This window comes from Quercus robur, chromosome 2 (genome assembly GCF_932294415.1).
Source record: "Quercus robur chromosome 2, dhQueRobu3.1, whole genome shotgun sequence".
Taxonomy (NCBI): domain Eukaryota; kingdom Viridiplantae; phylum Streptophyta; class Magnoliopsida; order Fagales; family Fagaceae; genus Quercus; species Quercus robur.
The window spans coordinates 42,508,300-42,523,769 of NC_065535.1; the positions used below are offsets into that span (position 1 = coordinate 42,508,300).

Sequence of the window (15,470 nt, forward strand, 5' to 3'; positions counted from 1 at the left end):
GTAGTAATTGATTATGTTAATCAGTAAAGTGTTTTTGTCGTCATCGAATCTCAATTACTTTAGTAAGAATATAAGTGAAAAGATACTCAAAAAAATTGTATCTCAATTACTAATGAAGGGATTTAAGTGAGAGGTTAAACCCCCCGAAAAAACATAAGAAGAGAAAATAGAAAACATACATTACCGGCTAAGGCCGGTGAAGGAGCCGTTAGGATTTAAAATATAAGGGTAGGAGTCATCTTTGACTCCAGACTTCACCCTCGATTTTCCACCGTTCGATGCTGCGCAACTTGCTCGACATTTAACCCACATATATAAGTTCTCCTTCTTCATCATTATACACTTCCATTTTTCAAATTCTTCTCGACCGTTTCTCTCTCTCTCTCTCTCTCTCTCTCTCTCTCTCTTTTTCTCTCTCACAGTGAAGAACTATTAGTGCATTTGCAGGTCCTTCTTCACCGTTTCGTCGATAGGATCTGCAAATTGCACCCAAAGACACAATTACTCTCTGTCTCTCTGTGTATTCTGAAACACTGTTTGGTGAGTATATACCGTACCAATTCTTTTGGGAATTTGAATTTTGGGAGTTGCATTTCATTTCCGTCACTTAAAAAAAAATTAAAGTCATTTCCTTTGAAAATTCTTCTATTTCATTTGAGAATTTGGATTTTCTGTTTACACTTTACTAATCAAGTCAAATTACTTAGGGTTCTTAATTTCAACAAAGAATTACTTTTGGCTGTTTTGATTAACCAAGTTAATTGCTTTTTCATTGCCCATTTCAGCCTGTGATTTGGTCACGGTGTTTGCACAACTAGAACTTTCTAGAAAGGATTATAATGTTCTTGGGGATTGGTTTCACTCTTTCATTGGGAAAGAACAATGTCAAGGTTTAGTACTACAAGTTGTAAGCGAGTTCGACCTCCTGTTACTACTGCCCCTGGTCGAGAAACTGATGCTTCTCAGAAAATGAGGCCTATTATTGGGTAATTTAAACTGTTCCCTAATCAATTTTGTAGTTTGTAGTTTTGTAACCCATGTTATAATTGTAAGTATAATGGTTAAATGATTAAATTAAATTCACTCCTTTTTATTGGCTTAAGTTTTTTCGGGTTAGTGGTAGTTTATTATGGTATCAAAGTAAGTGATTTTGACTTGAGAACTTTTTAATTGGGAGTATGGACCCACATGTGAAGTGAGTGTTAAACTATGGTTTAAATGATTAAATTTACATTTTCTTATTACTTTTTAGTTGGGAGGGTTTAGGTATTGAAATATACTCGTCTTTCTAGTGCTTGTATGTCCCTCTTTCTCTCTAGGAAATGAATTGCTTCATTTGTTTTAGAAATTGGTTCTTATGGAGTACTAAAAATGTGTATTTTAGGAGGACTAGTGGCCCCACAAGACGCTCAACAATGGGAAAATGGACTGCCGAAGAGGTACTTTTGGGATGAAAATTTTGGTTTACATGTGTCCTTTCGTTTATAAGCAACTTATCACAACGGTTTGTATCTTTATATACAGGATGAGCTATTGCGGAGGGCAGTTGAACATTATAAAGGAAAAAGTTGGAAAAGAATAGGTAATATGAAACATGACAACACTCTTGTAAATGTTGCTTGTTCTCACTTCATCACTTTTATGCTTTCACATCCATTAATTATCTCTCTTTTGCCACTGCTTCTGATAAATTTAAATAATCAACTTGAAGAAGCTCGAAATAAAATTCAAATATATGTTATTTTCTTTCCCTGATAAACGAAGTGGAGCTTTCTTAGCCATTGAATTTTAATGTAAAGATAGTTCCATTGCAAAGATAATTTTTTCATGCGAGATATTGTGTAATATGCAGCGGAATGTTTTAAAGATCGGACAGATGTGCAGTGCCTGCACAGGTGGCAGAAGGTCTTGAATCCTGAACTCTTCAAAGGTCCATGGTCTAAAGAGGTGAGTTGCTTTCGACATTGTCAGAATGCTTTACAGTTCCACCTTCAAAGTGCTCGTTTGTAGATAGTGACACTGTATAAGTGGCTGATTTCATTGCATCATAAACAGGAGGATGAAAAAATAATCGAGTTGGTGAATAGATATGGGTCAAAGAAGTGGTCAACCATTGCAGAAGCATTGCCTGGACGTATTGGAAAGCAGTGTCGAGAAAGGTATGATCATTAATTTGCTCATTCATTTTACTCATTCTCTTCAAAATCTTTAAGGTAAGGACCTTCATTAGCACATTTTTATCTTCATGTTTGCAAGAATTGAATTATACTAGGTTGCTTCCTTTTATATGTCTTTTTCATGACATAATCTTAATACAAGTGAACTATGTATACTGGAACTCTTTCATGAAGGCTTATTTACACCTAGCATACAGAAGCATAAAAGTCGAATACTTCAAACTAATCCATTATCATAACAGAAGAAGCTACTAGTTTAGGAGAACAACTGAAGCATAGGCCTTAATCAGTGCTCCATTGTAGGTTAGTTTTATATAATCCTTTTTCTTTTTCAGGTGGCATAACCATCTTAATCCTAACATAAGCAAGGAACCGTGGACAGAGGAAGAGGAGCTGGCTCTAATTCGTGCTCATCAAATTTATGGGAACAAGTGGGCTGAGTTATCAAAATTCTTGCCTGGAAGGTAGGCATCTCTTTAGATAATCATAATGCTTAATACATTTTCATTGTATCTATGTGGAAATGTGTTGCTACTTTATCACAATTGAAGGTAAATTTAGGTTGCATATATATTACGATGAATTCAGAAATATATGTTGACAAAAATGAGAATGGTTCTGAAACATCATTGTGCTTGTTTGCATCAGGACGGACAATGCAATAAAAAATCACTGGAACAGCTCTGTGAAAAAGAAATTGCAATCTTATTTGGCATCAGGATTACTTGAACAGTTTCAAGGTCTGCCTTATGTAGGAAATCCAAGTTCATCCTCTGTGGGTGTGCAGCAGTGTCAAGTAGATATGGTTGAAGATGAAAATTCAGATTGTAGTCAAGGATCAATAGCTGTCATTTGCTCTCAATTTGATTCTGGAACAGAAATTGCAGCGCAGAATCTTAGGACTGCGGAAACAGGTTGTAGAAAGGGGCATACTATGGAGAAATATTCATTACTGGAAGCTGAAACTCCTGGACATGAGGATTACCACTTTAGTTCCCATAATCTGCCCAACATCTTTGTGGATGACTTGCATGAATCATCAGGTTTTGGAACATCTGAACATAGCAATTGTGTAAATGAAATCTGTGACAAACATTCTATTCTATCACGGAGTTCTGTGGGATTCAACACTTCTGCTACAATGGAAAACATGAACCTATTGATATCTGAGAGTGATTTTTTTGAGAATACATTCTCAGATACAAGAATTCCTGGATTCTTTTTTGATGGCAATGTGACAGAACGATCAAATAACCTGGATGTGGGAAAAAATTCAGTGATTTGCCAATCTGAATCTCAGAACTCTGCAAACACCAGAATCTTTGCTATGGAGTCATGTGACCCTCTAAAGGATGTACAAGGAGGAACTTCAGAATTCGAGGCCATTACAAGTTCAAGAGATGACTTCATCTATGTTGATTCTCCTGATATTGATTTAGATGAAAAAGATGACCCTATGAAAATAGATGAGGCAAAGAATAATCCAAAGCTCGTTCCTGTTGATATTTTTAGTGCAGTGGTCTCAGATTCTATGCGAAAATTTTCCTCCAATGATGAGAATGCAAAACAAATTTCAAAGTCAGATGAAGCAATGGTTACTTCAAAGCTGGCTCCTGCAGATTTGTTTGGTTCAGTGAACTCAGATTCTATGCAACTCCTTCCCTCAATGGATGAGAATGGAGCTACTGCATATAAAGACAGAAGGGGTTCAGGATCTCTGTGTTATGAGCCTCCTTGTTTTCCAAGCTTAGATATTCCTTTTCTCAACTTTGATCCCATAGCATCTGGTGGTGATATACAGCAAGCATATAGCCCTCTTGGGATTCGTCAACTACTCATGCGTCCAATGAACTTGTCCTCACCATGCAGCTTATGGGATTCACCAAGTCACAAAAGTACTCCAGAAGCTATATTAAAGAATGCCAGTAAGAGCTTTACATGTACGCCAACCATCATGAAAAAGAGACTGCGTGATTTTTTGTCACCAGTTGAAGAAACAAAGGGAGACAAAAAAATGGGAAAGGACAAAAACATGAAGAAATTTAGCTTGACAAGTCCTTTTTCTTCCCTGGAATCTATTTTAGATGAGAATGGGGCTTTGGCAATGTCCATATCTTCTATTGAGGAGATGCTCGATTGTGTAGTTGACCAGAAAGTGAACACTGCAGAATCAATGCATGATAAAGCTAATACAGACCATGCTTTTGAGGAGAATAAAGAGAGCATTGCAAAGGAAAATAGAATATTAGAGAAAGATGTTGGAATCACTAATTCTCTAGAGAAGATTAAGAAGGGTACCTTGAATATTGATCCTAAGGCCAAGGTAGATGCTGACACAACTTTCATAATCATTAGTTTTTGTTTAGGATAATTTAATCATGAGTTGTTTTATCATTTTTTTTTTCATTGCATTAGGGTCTTTTTTTTTACTTAGATGCAATTCCAAGAATAGTTAAATGTTTTTGGAAGAGCTTGATCCTAGTGGTGTTTATACTATTTGGTGTTTAGCCTTGAACTGTGAAACCTTTGGCGTTTGGCACATTTTCCACTTTATCCTGTTCCTCTTGTCTTGTAATCAGCTCGATTATTTCATTTTTCTTAGCCCACATTATGTAAGATACTATTTTTTTTTTTTACAATTTTATACATTCTCTTGTATAACTTAAGTGGAGAAACTCTTTTGTGCATCATATGGTACCATTAATTATCAATTGATCCTATAACTTTTGAGTTGGAAATAATACCATGTAAATTTAATTTTCACTTGTATATAGAAACATGTAGGTTTCAAATCACCAAATGGTTAGCTTCTGGTCTGCGACATCTCTTAGTTGTTGATCCATGTTTGTTTTGTTTACTAACTTCCTGGTTTATATGGATCATTTTAATGCTTCTACAGCCTACAGGACTGCTTGTTGAGCGTAATTTAGATGATCAGCTGGTCTTTTCTCCGGATACAGATGAACATCAAACAACTACAGCCTTGAGTATGGCAATTTTGAGTCCCAAAGGCCAATATGTTATAAGGTTGGACACCAAGTCATACCAGGGTGACAATATAGAGTCATCCTCTCTGAAAAATGAAAAGTGTATAGTTCCAGCTACATCTTCAGAATGTGCACCATCATTAAGGCCTCTAGAAACCAGTGGAAATTATGGGAACGATGCTGATATTCAAAGCTTTAGCACGTAAGTTACATTCTTATGGCTTTTCATAGGACCGATATTTTATATATCATTTATTCTTTGATCCATTACTAGACACAAGGCAATGATAAATCATTGTTGCAGAATTCAGAAACTTGTACTTTCTGAAATTTTCTTAATCGAGCAGAGCACATTGTTATAGGTTTTTTGGATATATGCATAACGAGTAAAATTAAGCAATTCGGTTAGCTTCCTTTCTAGCTGTTGTAACATACAAAGCACATATTTTTTTGATGAACCATACAAAGCACATATTAGTGAAACAGTTTTGGAGCAATTGCCGTCCACTTTCATAAGAAGAAAAGTGCTTGCACATGTATGGTCATGAAAATCTACATGAATTACATTTTCATGAACTTTGACATCAAGCATGGAGCAGGACTTGCCATCTTAACTTGTTCACATATAGTTTATTTAATTTTGGGTATATCTTTAAGCCCATATGTATGTTTGCTTATATGTATACATGTAATCTCAATTTATTGTACCCTTTAATTTTCTATTTTTTATTCTTTTATAAAATCATTCCACTAGTGTTGAACAATAGAGAACCCTAACATTCTGTGACTATGGATTTTTCAGTCTCATTGGTTGAAAGTCTTGAAATTAGTTAATGTGCTCTATTATCTCTTTTTGAGTAAACCTGTAGTTCTGTCAGCACAAATTTCTTCTTTGTTACATTCTGAGATCCTGATCAGATTTCTTTGTTCTTTACTATTTTCTATTCCTCAATTTTTAGATTTGATGAGACTCCAGATAGAAAAAGAGGAATTGAATCTCCATCAGCATGGAAGTCTCCTTGGTTTTTAAGTACTTTTCTCCCACCAAGAGTTGATGCAGACATGACACTTGAGGTAATTTAAAGCCCAATAGTTGCTCATACACTCCCCTCCCCTCCCTCATTTCCTTTTTGTTTTCTGAATTTTGGTAACATGTTAAATAACTTTTTTTTTTTTTTTGAGAAGATGTTAAATAACATCTGAGAACCTATAATGCACAATTGTTTTAAGCCCTGTGGACATCAAGCTGTACACTGAGAACTAAGCAAACTTGTAGCCATAAATCCTAGCTTCTCATAAAATTTGGAGCACAATATATATGGCCAAAATCTTGAAATTGGAATCCTTGCAACTAAAGCCAAAGAATCAGAGAATGAAATCTTGAAAAAAAATTAATGTAGATTTATATGATCGGGCACCTCTAATGCAAAGTAGATTGTTGTCATTTGGACTAAAACTTGACTGGGATGGGAACGCTTTTGTAAATTTTATTGGAAAAAAAAAAGTTCAAAAATCGCTCAAATCACTGAATCTACCGGTCTAATTTCTTGGTTTTGGAACAGCTTACTTCAGGCCAAGAAACAATTTTAAAAAAACAAATCTGTTTTACTCATGAATCTCTTGCTCATGCAGTTTGATGAGTATATTCTTAGCACAACACATGATCTGAATATCACATGGCACATGCATATTCTATATGAGTTGTGAATAGCATACTTTACCAAAAGAGAAAAAAAAAGGGGAAAAAAAATATTAAAGTGGTCAGAACTATGGATCTCATTGTTGAGAATTCTGATCGCCTGATTAAAGAAAATGTAACTTTTTGTTTAAATTTATGGGGTTTCTATTTATTTTTATTTTTTGGTTTTTTTTTGTTTTTGTTTTTGTCATGCTTGTTTGTGTTGTATTTTCTGACTGTAAACTGTATGGCATATTAAATTACCTCAGCAGGATTTGGGATACTTCTTGAGCCCTGGGATGAGGTGCTATGATGCCATTGGGTTGATGAGACACCTAAGTGAGGATACTGCAGCTACATATGCCAATGCCTTGGATGTTTTGACAAATGATGATCCTGAAATGCCCTCAAAGACATTTTGCTCCAGCGACAAGAATTTATCTGACCTGGACAATTGTTTTCTTCATAACAACCAGGAGAATATGCCTCCTGGTTTCTTGGTAAGGAACATTTCTAAGGAATGCAGTGTGCGTGTGCGTGTGCGTGCGTGTGTGGGCTCCTTTATTTACCATCAGCACTTCTTTTGTAGCTTTTATACCTTGTTGTGTACAAGTCTTTTCCATTGGCATTTCTACTAATGTGTGCTGGACTAATTCTGGTCAAAATAAAATGGACATTCCTCACAATTATTACAGGATGTTATTTGAACCATATTTGCAGACACCCCCTTCTAAATTGAGTGCCTTGGATCAGTTGGTAGAGCGGGTTTTAGTATAAACTGCCGTGCCTGCCCTTCCTTTTCATGTTGTTTCTTAATGAATCTACTATTTCCAATTCCTTACATTTATTATATATATATATATATATATATATATATTTGTTTTGTAAACACACAGACGGAGCAACGTGTTCTCGATTTCAGTGGATGTGGGACGCCTGGGAAGGGTACAGACAACAAGAAATTTCCTGAGAACACAAGTGCTAAAAGCTTTTCAAGCCCCAAATCCCATCTGATGAGGAATTGCAGATAGTGTGTTTTAGTACTACTGTGAGTATGATATATATTATATACATGTGTGCAGTTTTTATGTATTTTCATCGGAAGTGGCAAGGCTTTATGCAGAGTTATTGTATAGTTTGTTCAATACATTTTAGAGTTGTGCTTGATCCCATTGTTCTTGTTTGAACTTGGGGGGTGACAAGTGTATGTTCAATTCATCTGTAGATATTGCTCTCTGCTTTATAATAATTCTGATATATTGGACAAAATTATACTCTGTAATCTTGGATCGTAAATTAGAGGACAACCTTTTTAAAAGTACTTTTTTTAAGATGGATATGGGGCTTCCTCATGTCCTCTTCTCCTTGTAATAAATAATTTTGCCAAAAATACAAAAAAGGTGTTAAGCTCTCTCTCTCATATTGGTGCTTTAAGTTGTAACTTAAACGTTATCAATTGTAAACTTTTCTTTCCTTGGCTCTCTGTAGTCTTGGAAAGTAAAAGGAACAAACTTGCGTTCCCTAACGCAAGATCTAAACCCCGCCGGTCTGCATTGTTGACTGTAGTAGGGGATTCTCTTCTCTTACTTTCTTCTCTTCTTATCCTTTCTGGTCTTGCAATTCCTTTCTATTAATTCTTTCTTTCACTCTGTTACTACAATTTCTTTCCCAATGGATATGGTGATGGAGGAGATGTGGAAAAAGTTTAAGCTATCGGAAGAGGAAAAAGGTGTTTTGGCCGTGAGCTCCCAAGATGTATCAAATCTAAACATCAAGCAAAATTCAGTATCTTATTCAAGTTACAAATCAATAAAGAATTGAATAGGGAGGTGTTTAAATCTACAATCCAGAAACTTTGGTAGGGGTCACATGGTGTTACCACTAAAGAGGTTGGCAATAATCTCCTTTTGGCTATTTTTACAAGTGAAGAAGACATGACCGAGGTCTTAGATAGAAGTCCTTGGTCCTTTGACAAGAGATTGATTTTAATGAAGCAATTCAATGGTGATCTCAGTCCAGGTAATGTTTCCTTCCAATACTCCTCTTTTTGGATCCGGGTTTTCAATATCCCCATCAAAAGTATGAATTCCGTCGTTGGTACTAGGATTGCCAATGAGATTGGTGTGCCAATTTTGATTGATGCTCCGAAAAGTGGTTTAGCTTGGCATCCTTTCCTTAGGATTTGGGTGGATATTGATGTCACCAAACCTCTTATGAGAGGAAAAATGATTCATGTTGAAGGAGCGGAAGAATGTTGGGTTTTCTTTAAGTATGAAAGGCTTCCCACCTTATGGATGTGGTATACTTGGTCATCAGGATCGGGAGTGTCGAAAGGTACATAAAGGCTGTCTTTCAACAAATGAGGGTGAACTTCAATTTGGTCCTTGGATGTGTGCAGTTGCTCCAAAAACTGCACAAAGAAAAGGAAGCCCTGGCCAGTCCAAACTTAGTGAGGATGATAAAGAGGACGCTCAAGGGTCTGATGAAGGCGACGAGGTTGCTCGACAAATTATCATTCACCATCAACCTTCAACTGTTTTGATGACCGCAAGAGCTAACATTGAAACTATTCAGGAACAACTAGAAAACCCAAAACAATTGATAGGGCCGAATTTTTCAAACTTTTTGAGTCCTATTCAAAATTCAAATTTGGAGTGGGATATTGTTGCATTTGAAACCACCCCTACCAAAGTTCTAGATTCTTCTTTATTTTCAAAATCAAATCCACCCAGCAATCCATAGATATTAGAGATTGCAAATCCTTTAGAATAAGTTTCCTCGGTTAAACAGGATCATGCTTGTGGGGATTGTATTCTAACTAGGACTCGTTTAATTATTGAGAATCCTTTTTTTGGGTCCAACTCTAACTTATAGGCAACAACTAGCATCTAATAAGGAAACCAATGGGAGTTCTAATAGGACTAGCAGATTCCAAACCAAACTTTTTCACAAGAATTTTAGCATATTTACATTGAGATATAAATATACCTAACTCTTGTTGATGAATCTGCAATCCAAGAAAGTGATTCAACTCTCTAATCGTGCTCATCTAGAACTCAGGCATAAGCTTCGAAAAGTCATGAGCAAGCTCATCCTTTGTAGACCCAAAGATGATATCATCAATATAGACTTGAGCAACTATCAACTCACCATTCTCCCTTTTGATAAAAAGAGTTTGATCAGCTTGTTCTCTTGTGAAACCATGTGAGACTAGGTATTGTGTAAGCCAGTCATACCAAGCTCTGGGTGCTTGCAAGTCCATAGAGAGCCTTCTTGAGGTATAACACATGATCCGGAAAGTGTGGATCAATGAATCCTTTAGGTTGAGTAACATAGACATCTTCTTTAAGAAACCCGTTCAAGAATGCAGTCTTCAGATCCATTTGATAAAGCTTGAACTTCAAGTGATAAGCCAAGGCTAGAAGAATGCAGTCTTCAGATCCATTTGATAAAGCTTGAACTTCAAGTGATAAGCCAAGGCTAGAAGAACCCTATGAGAGCTACAGGAGCAAATGTTTCATCAAAATCTACTCCTTCCACTTGAGAGTATCCTTGGGCCACTAGACAAGCCTTGTTGCGAATCACATTTCCCTCTTCATTAGTTTCATTGCGGAATATCCACTTTGTGCCAATGATGTGCTCTCCTTTAAGTCTAGGTACTAGGGTCAAGACATCATTCCTTTGAAATTGGAGCAGTTCATCATGCATGGCCTTAACCCAGCTTTCATCCTAGAGAGCATCCTCAACCTTGGTGCGTTCAACTTGTGACAAATAGCAAGAATAAGACACAAAGTTAGTGACACATTTATCAACTGTACGCTTTCTTTGTGTAAGTTTATTCATATTTCTCACAATAACTTCAGGAGGGTGATTTAGCTTGATCCTTGAGGAAGGTCCTTTCTCTTCATGAGATTCAGACTCTGGTGATGTAGGAATATTTGCTGAGACTTCTACAACACTTGGAGTACTTGGAGAAACAGGCTCTTGATCAACTTCTTCTTGAACAACCTTAGGCTCTGAAGGAAGAATTTTCCTTAGGTATTTTCTCACTAATTTTCTCAGAACCAAAATTTGAAGCTTCAACAATAACAATATTGACAGTTTCCATCACTTTCTTGGTTCTTTTGTACGCTTTCTTTGTGTAAGTTTATTCATATTTTCCACAATAACTTCAGGAGGGTGATTTAGCTTGATCCTTGAGGAAGGTCCTTTCTCTTCATGAGATTCAGACTCTGGTGATGTAGGAATATTTGCTGAGACTTCTACAACACTTGGAGTACTTGGAGAAATAGGCTCTTGATCAACTTCTTCTTGAACAACCTTAGGCTCTGAAGGAAGAATTTTCCTTAGGTATTTTCTCACTAATTTTCTCAGAACCAAAATTTGAAGCTTCAACAATAACAATATTGACAGTTTCCATCACTTTCTTGGTTCTTTTGTTGTACACCCGATAAACTTTGCTTATGGAGGAGTATCCCAAAAATATTCCTTCATTGCTGTGGGAGTCAAACTTTCCTATAGTCTCTCTATTCTAGAGGATGAAATAAGTACTTTCAAAGATTCCGAAATACTTCACATTTGGCTTTCTTCCCTTTCACAATTCATAGGGAGTCTTCTTTGTACCGAGTCTGAAATATACCTTGTTAATCGTATGACATGCGGTGTTAATTGCTTCTCCCCATAAATTTCTAGCCACATCTTTATTGTGTAACATGGCTCTAGCCATCTCCCGAATGACTCTGTTATTTCTTTCTACTACACCATTTTGCTGAGGAGTAATGGGAGCAGAGAATTCTTGAGATATACCAGATCTAGTACAAAAAGATTCCATGTATGAGTTCTCGAATTCTTTACCATGATCACTGTGAATTCAAACAATCTTCATGTTCTTCTCATTTTGTAGTCTTGTACACAACAAAGTTTCAATGTGCTTAGGAGCATCTGACTTGGATCTTAAAAGAATGACCCAAGTATACCTAGTGAAATCATCTACTACAACCATGATGTATCTCTTTCCTCCAAGAGATTTGATTTTAGTTGGACCCATGAGATCCAAAGGTCTAGATGTAGCTGATGTCTGAATGTCTGGAAGTTTTGCTTTCATCTATTTCCCAAGCTGACATGGTCCACACACAACATTGCTAACCCTGCTGTGCTTTGGTATTCCTAACACTGATTCATGCTTAGATATAATTGACAGATGTTTTGTAACTATGTCCCATCCTTTGGTGCAATAAGTCTTTCATTTGGCAAACGAATACTATTGCACACAATATCAGCATCAGGTACTAATCCATAACAATTATCCAGAGTAAGGACTCTGCTTATGAGTTTCTTCCCAGACTCATTCAACACAAGGCATTTTCCTTTTGAGAATAGCACCATGAAGTCTTGATCACATATCTGACTTATGCTCAACAAGTTCACTCTTAGACCTTCTACATGCAACACATTTGTAATATTTGGCAGTCTAGGTAGAGTAGAGATGGTTCCTTTCCCTTTTATTTGTGATTTGCTCCCATCACCAAAAGTGACATTTCCACCTTTGTTAGACTCGAAAACCTTGAAGAGAGAACGGTCTCCAGTCATGTGTCTTGAGCACCCATTGTCAAGGTACCACAAACATGTGTCCATTACCTTGAATGCAGACTTCATCATGAAGTACACTTCATGCTTGCTTGACAAATCAATAGGAATGGTTTTCTTTCTAATCTACCACTTATGTACAAAATCTTTAATTTTTACCCTTCTTAGACGAACTCCTTTGCACATTTTCATTTTGAGGCAGTCTAGTTTCTTCCTTGTCACACTAAGACCTTTTTCAACAACCATTAAGATAGCTTTCAAATAACTTTTAGACTCACATTTTCTAAAACACTCAATCAAATAGAGATTAGAAAAGCAAGATGTATTTGAAATAAAAGATATTTTCATGCCACTTGTGGAACATGGGTCAATGAATCACACAACAAAGATTAAACCTAATCAAAGTGTGCTTGCTCTGATGCCACTTGATAGGCCAAAAATGTATTAACCCCTTTGGTGAATTAATTAATTAATTATCCAAGTGAATTAATTAGATTCAATTACATGCAATAAGCATGGCAGCACCAACAAATCACCAACTAAGTCTAATGTAGCGAAAAATAAATTTGACATAGGTGATTTGTTTACAAATGGGGAAAACTACCGAGGCAAAACCCCATCGGGTGAATTTAAGGACACCACTCCCGAGAATCCACTATTATCAAAACAAGCAATTACAAGTAAAAAGAATCCCAGTACCTAATACCAACCTACAGTTGAACTCTTACCCTAATACCCAATTGGACTTGTCTTGTAGTGGCAATCTCTTCGTTCAATGCACGACTCCCAGTACATGACTAACCAATGATGCACGAATCCTAGTACGTGACTAACACACCAACTTGAGAAGGATTGTTGGCTGCAAAGTTCTTCAATTCATCAACGATGAAGATTAGGAAGCTCCTTGGTCACAAAACCCTTGGCATAAAGACGCAGTAGCTTCTACAGAGAATATGATGAACTAGGGAAAATTCTGTCTCCGGTCACACAATGCATGTAACAACTAGTGCAACAACCTTTGCATCAAGTGTGACAACCCTTAAAATAATCCTTATATATGTCTAGGGTTATGAAAAAAGAAACCTTACACAAATACTCAAGGATATTCGTGTAATCAGATTTGGAATTTCTAATTTCGTAATTCTCGATAGGTACAACTTTTGTCGAGCTTCTATCGAGCTTCAACATTAAATCTCGATAGAAGTCTTTCTGTTGAAACTGCTGTGGAGCTTTAATGAACAACACTTCTTCACTTGTTTTTTTGTCAGATTTTGCATGGCTTTAATACTAAACTTGAACACTTCTTTCTTGAAGCATTAAACCTATCCTAGATCTACCCAATTACAAGTAAAATGTGTTTTGTCAAAGGATTAGCCAATTACTTGTATGTCCCTAACAAATACATTTATATGGAAAGCAAGCAATGATGCGCTTCCCACACAAACTAAGCTTTTTAACAGGAAGATTTCTAATTCCTTCTCTTGTGCATTGTGTGTCGATGAAGCTGAGACGTGTAGCCATCTATTTTGGGGGTGTTCATTTGCATAGGCTGTTTGGCGGCAAACACCATTTTGGAATGATCTCAAGCTACCATAACACATTATCTTCATTGATGCTTTGGAGGTTGCTCTTAAGAAATTATCTCGTCCATATTTTGACACCCTCTGCACAACATGTTGGATGATATGGAATTGCAGAAACAAGTTGATTTTCGAGAAAAAAAATTCCATCCTTTAAGGATCTGTGGTCACGGCCTGAATTATATAGGCTGGAATATGTGGAAGTTTAGCAGAGAAACACCGAGGCTCCAACTCATCTTTTACCAAAATGGCAGCCACCTCCCTTGGATTCAATCCATAAATTGAGTCTGGCGATTTCACAATCAAGGAACAACTCATCTATTGGGGTTGGATTGCTTATTCAGAATTGCAAGGGAGAAGTCTTAGCGGCAACATGTCGCTGAGAACAAAAGAACTTGAATCCTTTCTGCATAGCTGCTTCAATGATGAGAGTGGCTCTGTTGTTTTGTCAAAGTATAAGTTTCTTCAAGTTGTATGTTGAATGCAATTTTGCTGAATTGATGGACCTGTTAATTTCGGATAGAATTTCTTCTCTTGAGGTCGCTTGGATACTCGAAAACATCAATCTTATTAAGGGTAGTTTTGCTTTTATTTCTTTTCATAATATACCTTTATGAGGTAATCGTGTTGCCTTAGCTTTGGCTACTGCTGCAGAAAAGGAGGAGGAGACCATTGTTTGGTAAGAAGAATGCCCTTCCTTCCTCTTCCCCATTGTACAAGATGATTTCTCATTAATAAAGTCTACTATCGTTTCTACTCAACAAAAAAAAAGTTGAAACTTAAACGACTACAAATATCTTAACAAGTCCTCCTATATTGGAACAATCGTCATAAACTACATTGCTATTAACTAGACACTATTGTCACTTGTAGTTTTTGAATATAGTGAAAAAGGCAATGATTGTTTGAATAAAATCATATTACTCCTTTAGAATCTTGTAACTTAACTGACATTTCCTAACATTTTCAATGGATTCATATCCCCCCTCTCCCAACTGTTGAGTTATCAAGAAAAAATTGTATACTCTAAACGACTATTTACTTATTAATTTATGTTTTACACTATCATGATGTGTCGTATGGTTAGGTAGTGTAGCCGCTCCATTTGTTTTATGGAAAACATTTTTAGCAATTTATTGTATTTGTTTCATTGTAAAATTTAGTCAAACCTGAAAATGTTTTTTGTTAACTGTAAAATCCTTTTCAAAACTTGGTTTTTTTTTTTTTTTTTTAATTTTTTTTTTAATTTTTTTAATTAATTAATTATTTTTTATTAAAATAAAAAACACATAGTAGCTTCCCCTTCCGTCCTAAAAATTTGGTGGTTGGGTTGCTGGTTCAATGTTTGTGCACTTGAAAATTTTTTCCTGTCAAACCAAACACCTTTCAAATATAAAATAAAACATTTTACAGTGAAACAAACGAAGTAAAATTGCAAATGCATATTATGACGACCGTTGAA

At 36.1% G+C, this 15,470-nt stretch overlaps 1 protein-coding gene across 2 annotated transcripts; it reads left to right on the forward strand.

The window, feature by feature from the left end:
• Positions 1–361: 361 nt before the first annotated feature.
• On the forward strand, positions 362–8,160 carry LOC126713743 (transcription factor MYB3R-4-like). Of its 2 annotated transcripts, none has more exons than XM_050413588.1 (12): positions 362–540; positions 786–986; positions 1,385–1,439; positions 1,525–1,582; positions 1,853–1,947; positions 2,056–2,159; positions 2,513–2,641; positions 2,826–4,500; positions 5,077–5,366; positions 6,124–6,238; positions 7,115–7,342; positions 7,739–8,160. In XM_050413588.1, the coding sequence occupies exons 2-12, from the start codon at positions 883–885 to the stop codon at positions 7,871–7,873; spliced, it is 2,988 nt and encodes a 995-aa protein (XP_050269545.1). In that variant the 5' UTR covers positions 362–540; positions 786–882; the 3' UTR covers positions 7,874–8,160. The 2 variants fall into 2 exon arrangements, with proteins under 2 accessions (XP_050269545.1, XP_050269544.1); XM_050413587.1 differs by having other exon boundaries at positions 363–540; positions 7,112–7,342.
• Positions 8,161–15,470: the final 7,310 nt, after the last annotated feature.

Coding starts and splice junctions, on each gene's coding strand:
- LOC126713743 (XM_050413587.1), top strand. CDS start 883: ATGTCAAGGTTTAGTACTACAAGTTGTAAGCGAGTTCGACCTCCTGTT. Junction 987..1,384: donor AAAATGAGGCCTATTATTGG/GTAATTTAAACT, acceptor TGTGTATTTTAG/GAGGACTAGTGGCCCCACAA. Junction 1,948..2,055: donor AAGGTCCATGGTCTAAAGAG/GTGAGTTGCTTT, acceptor CATCATAAACAG/GAGGATGAAAAAATAATCGA.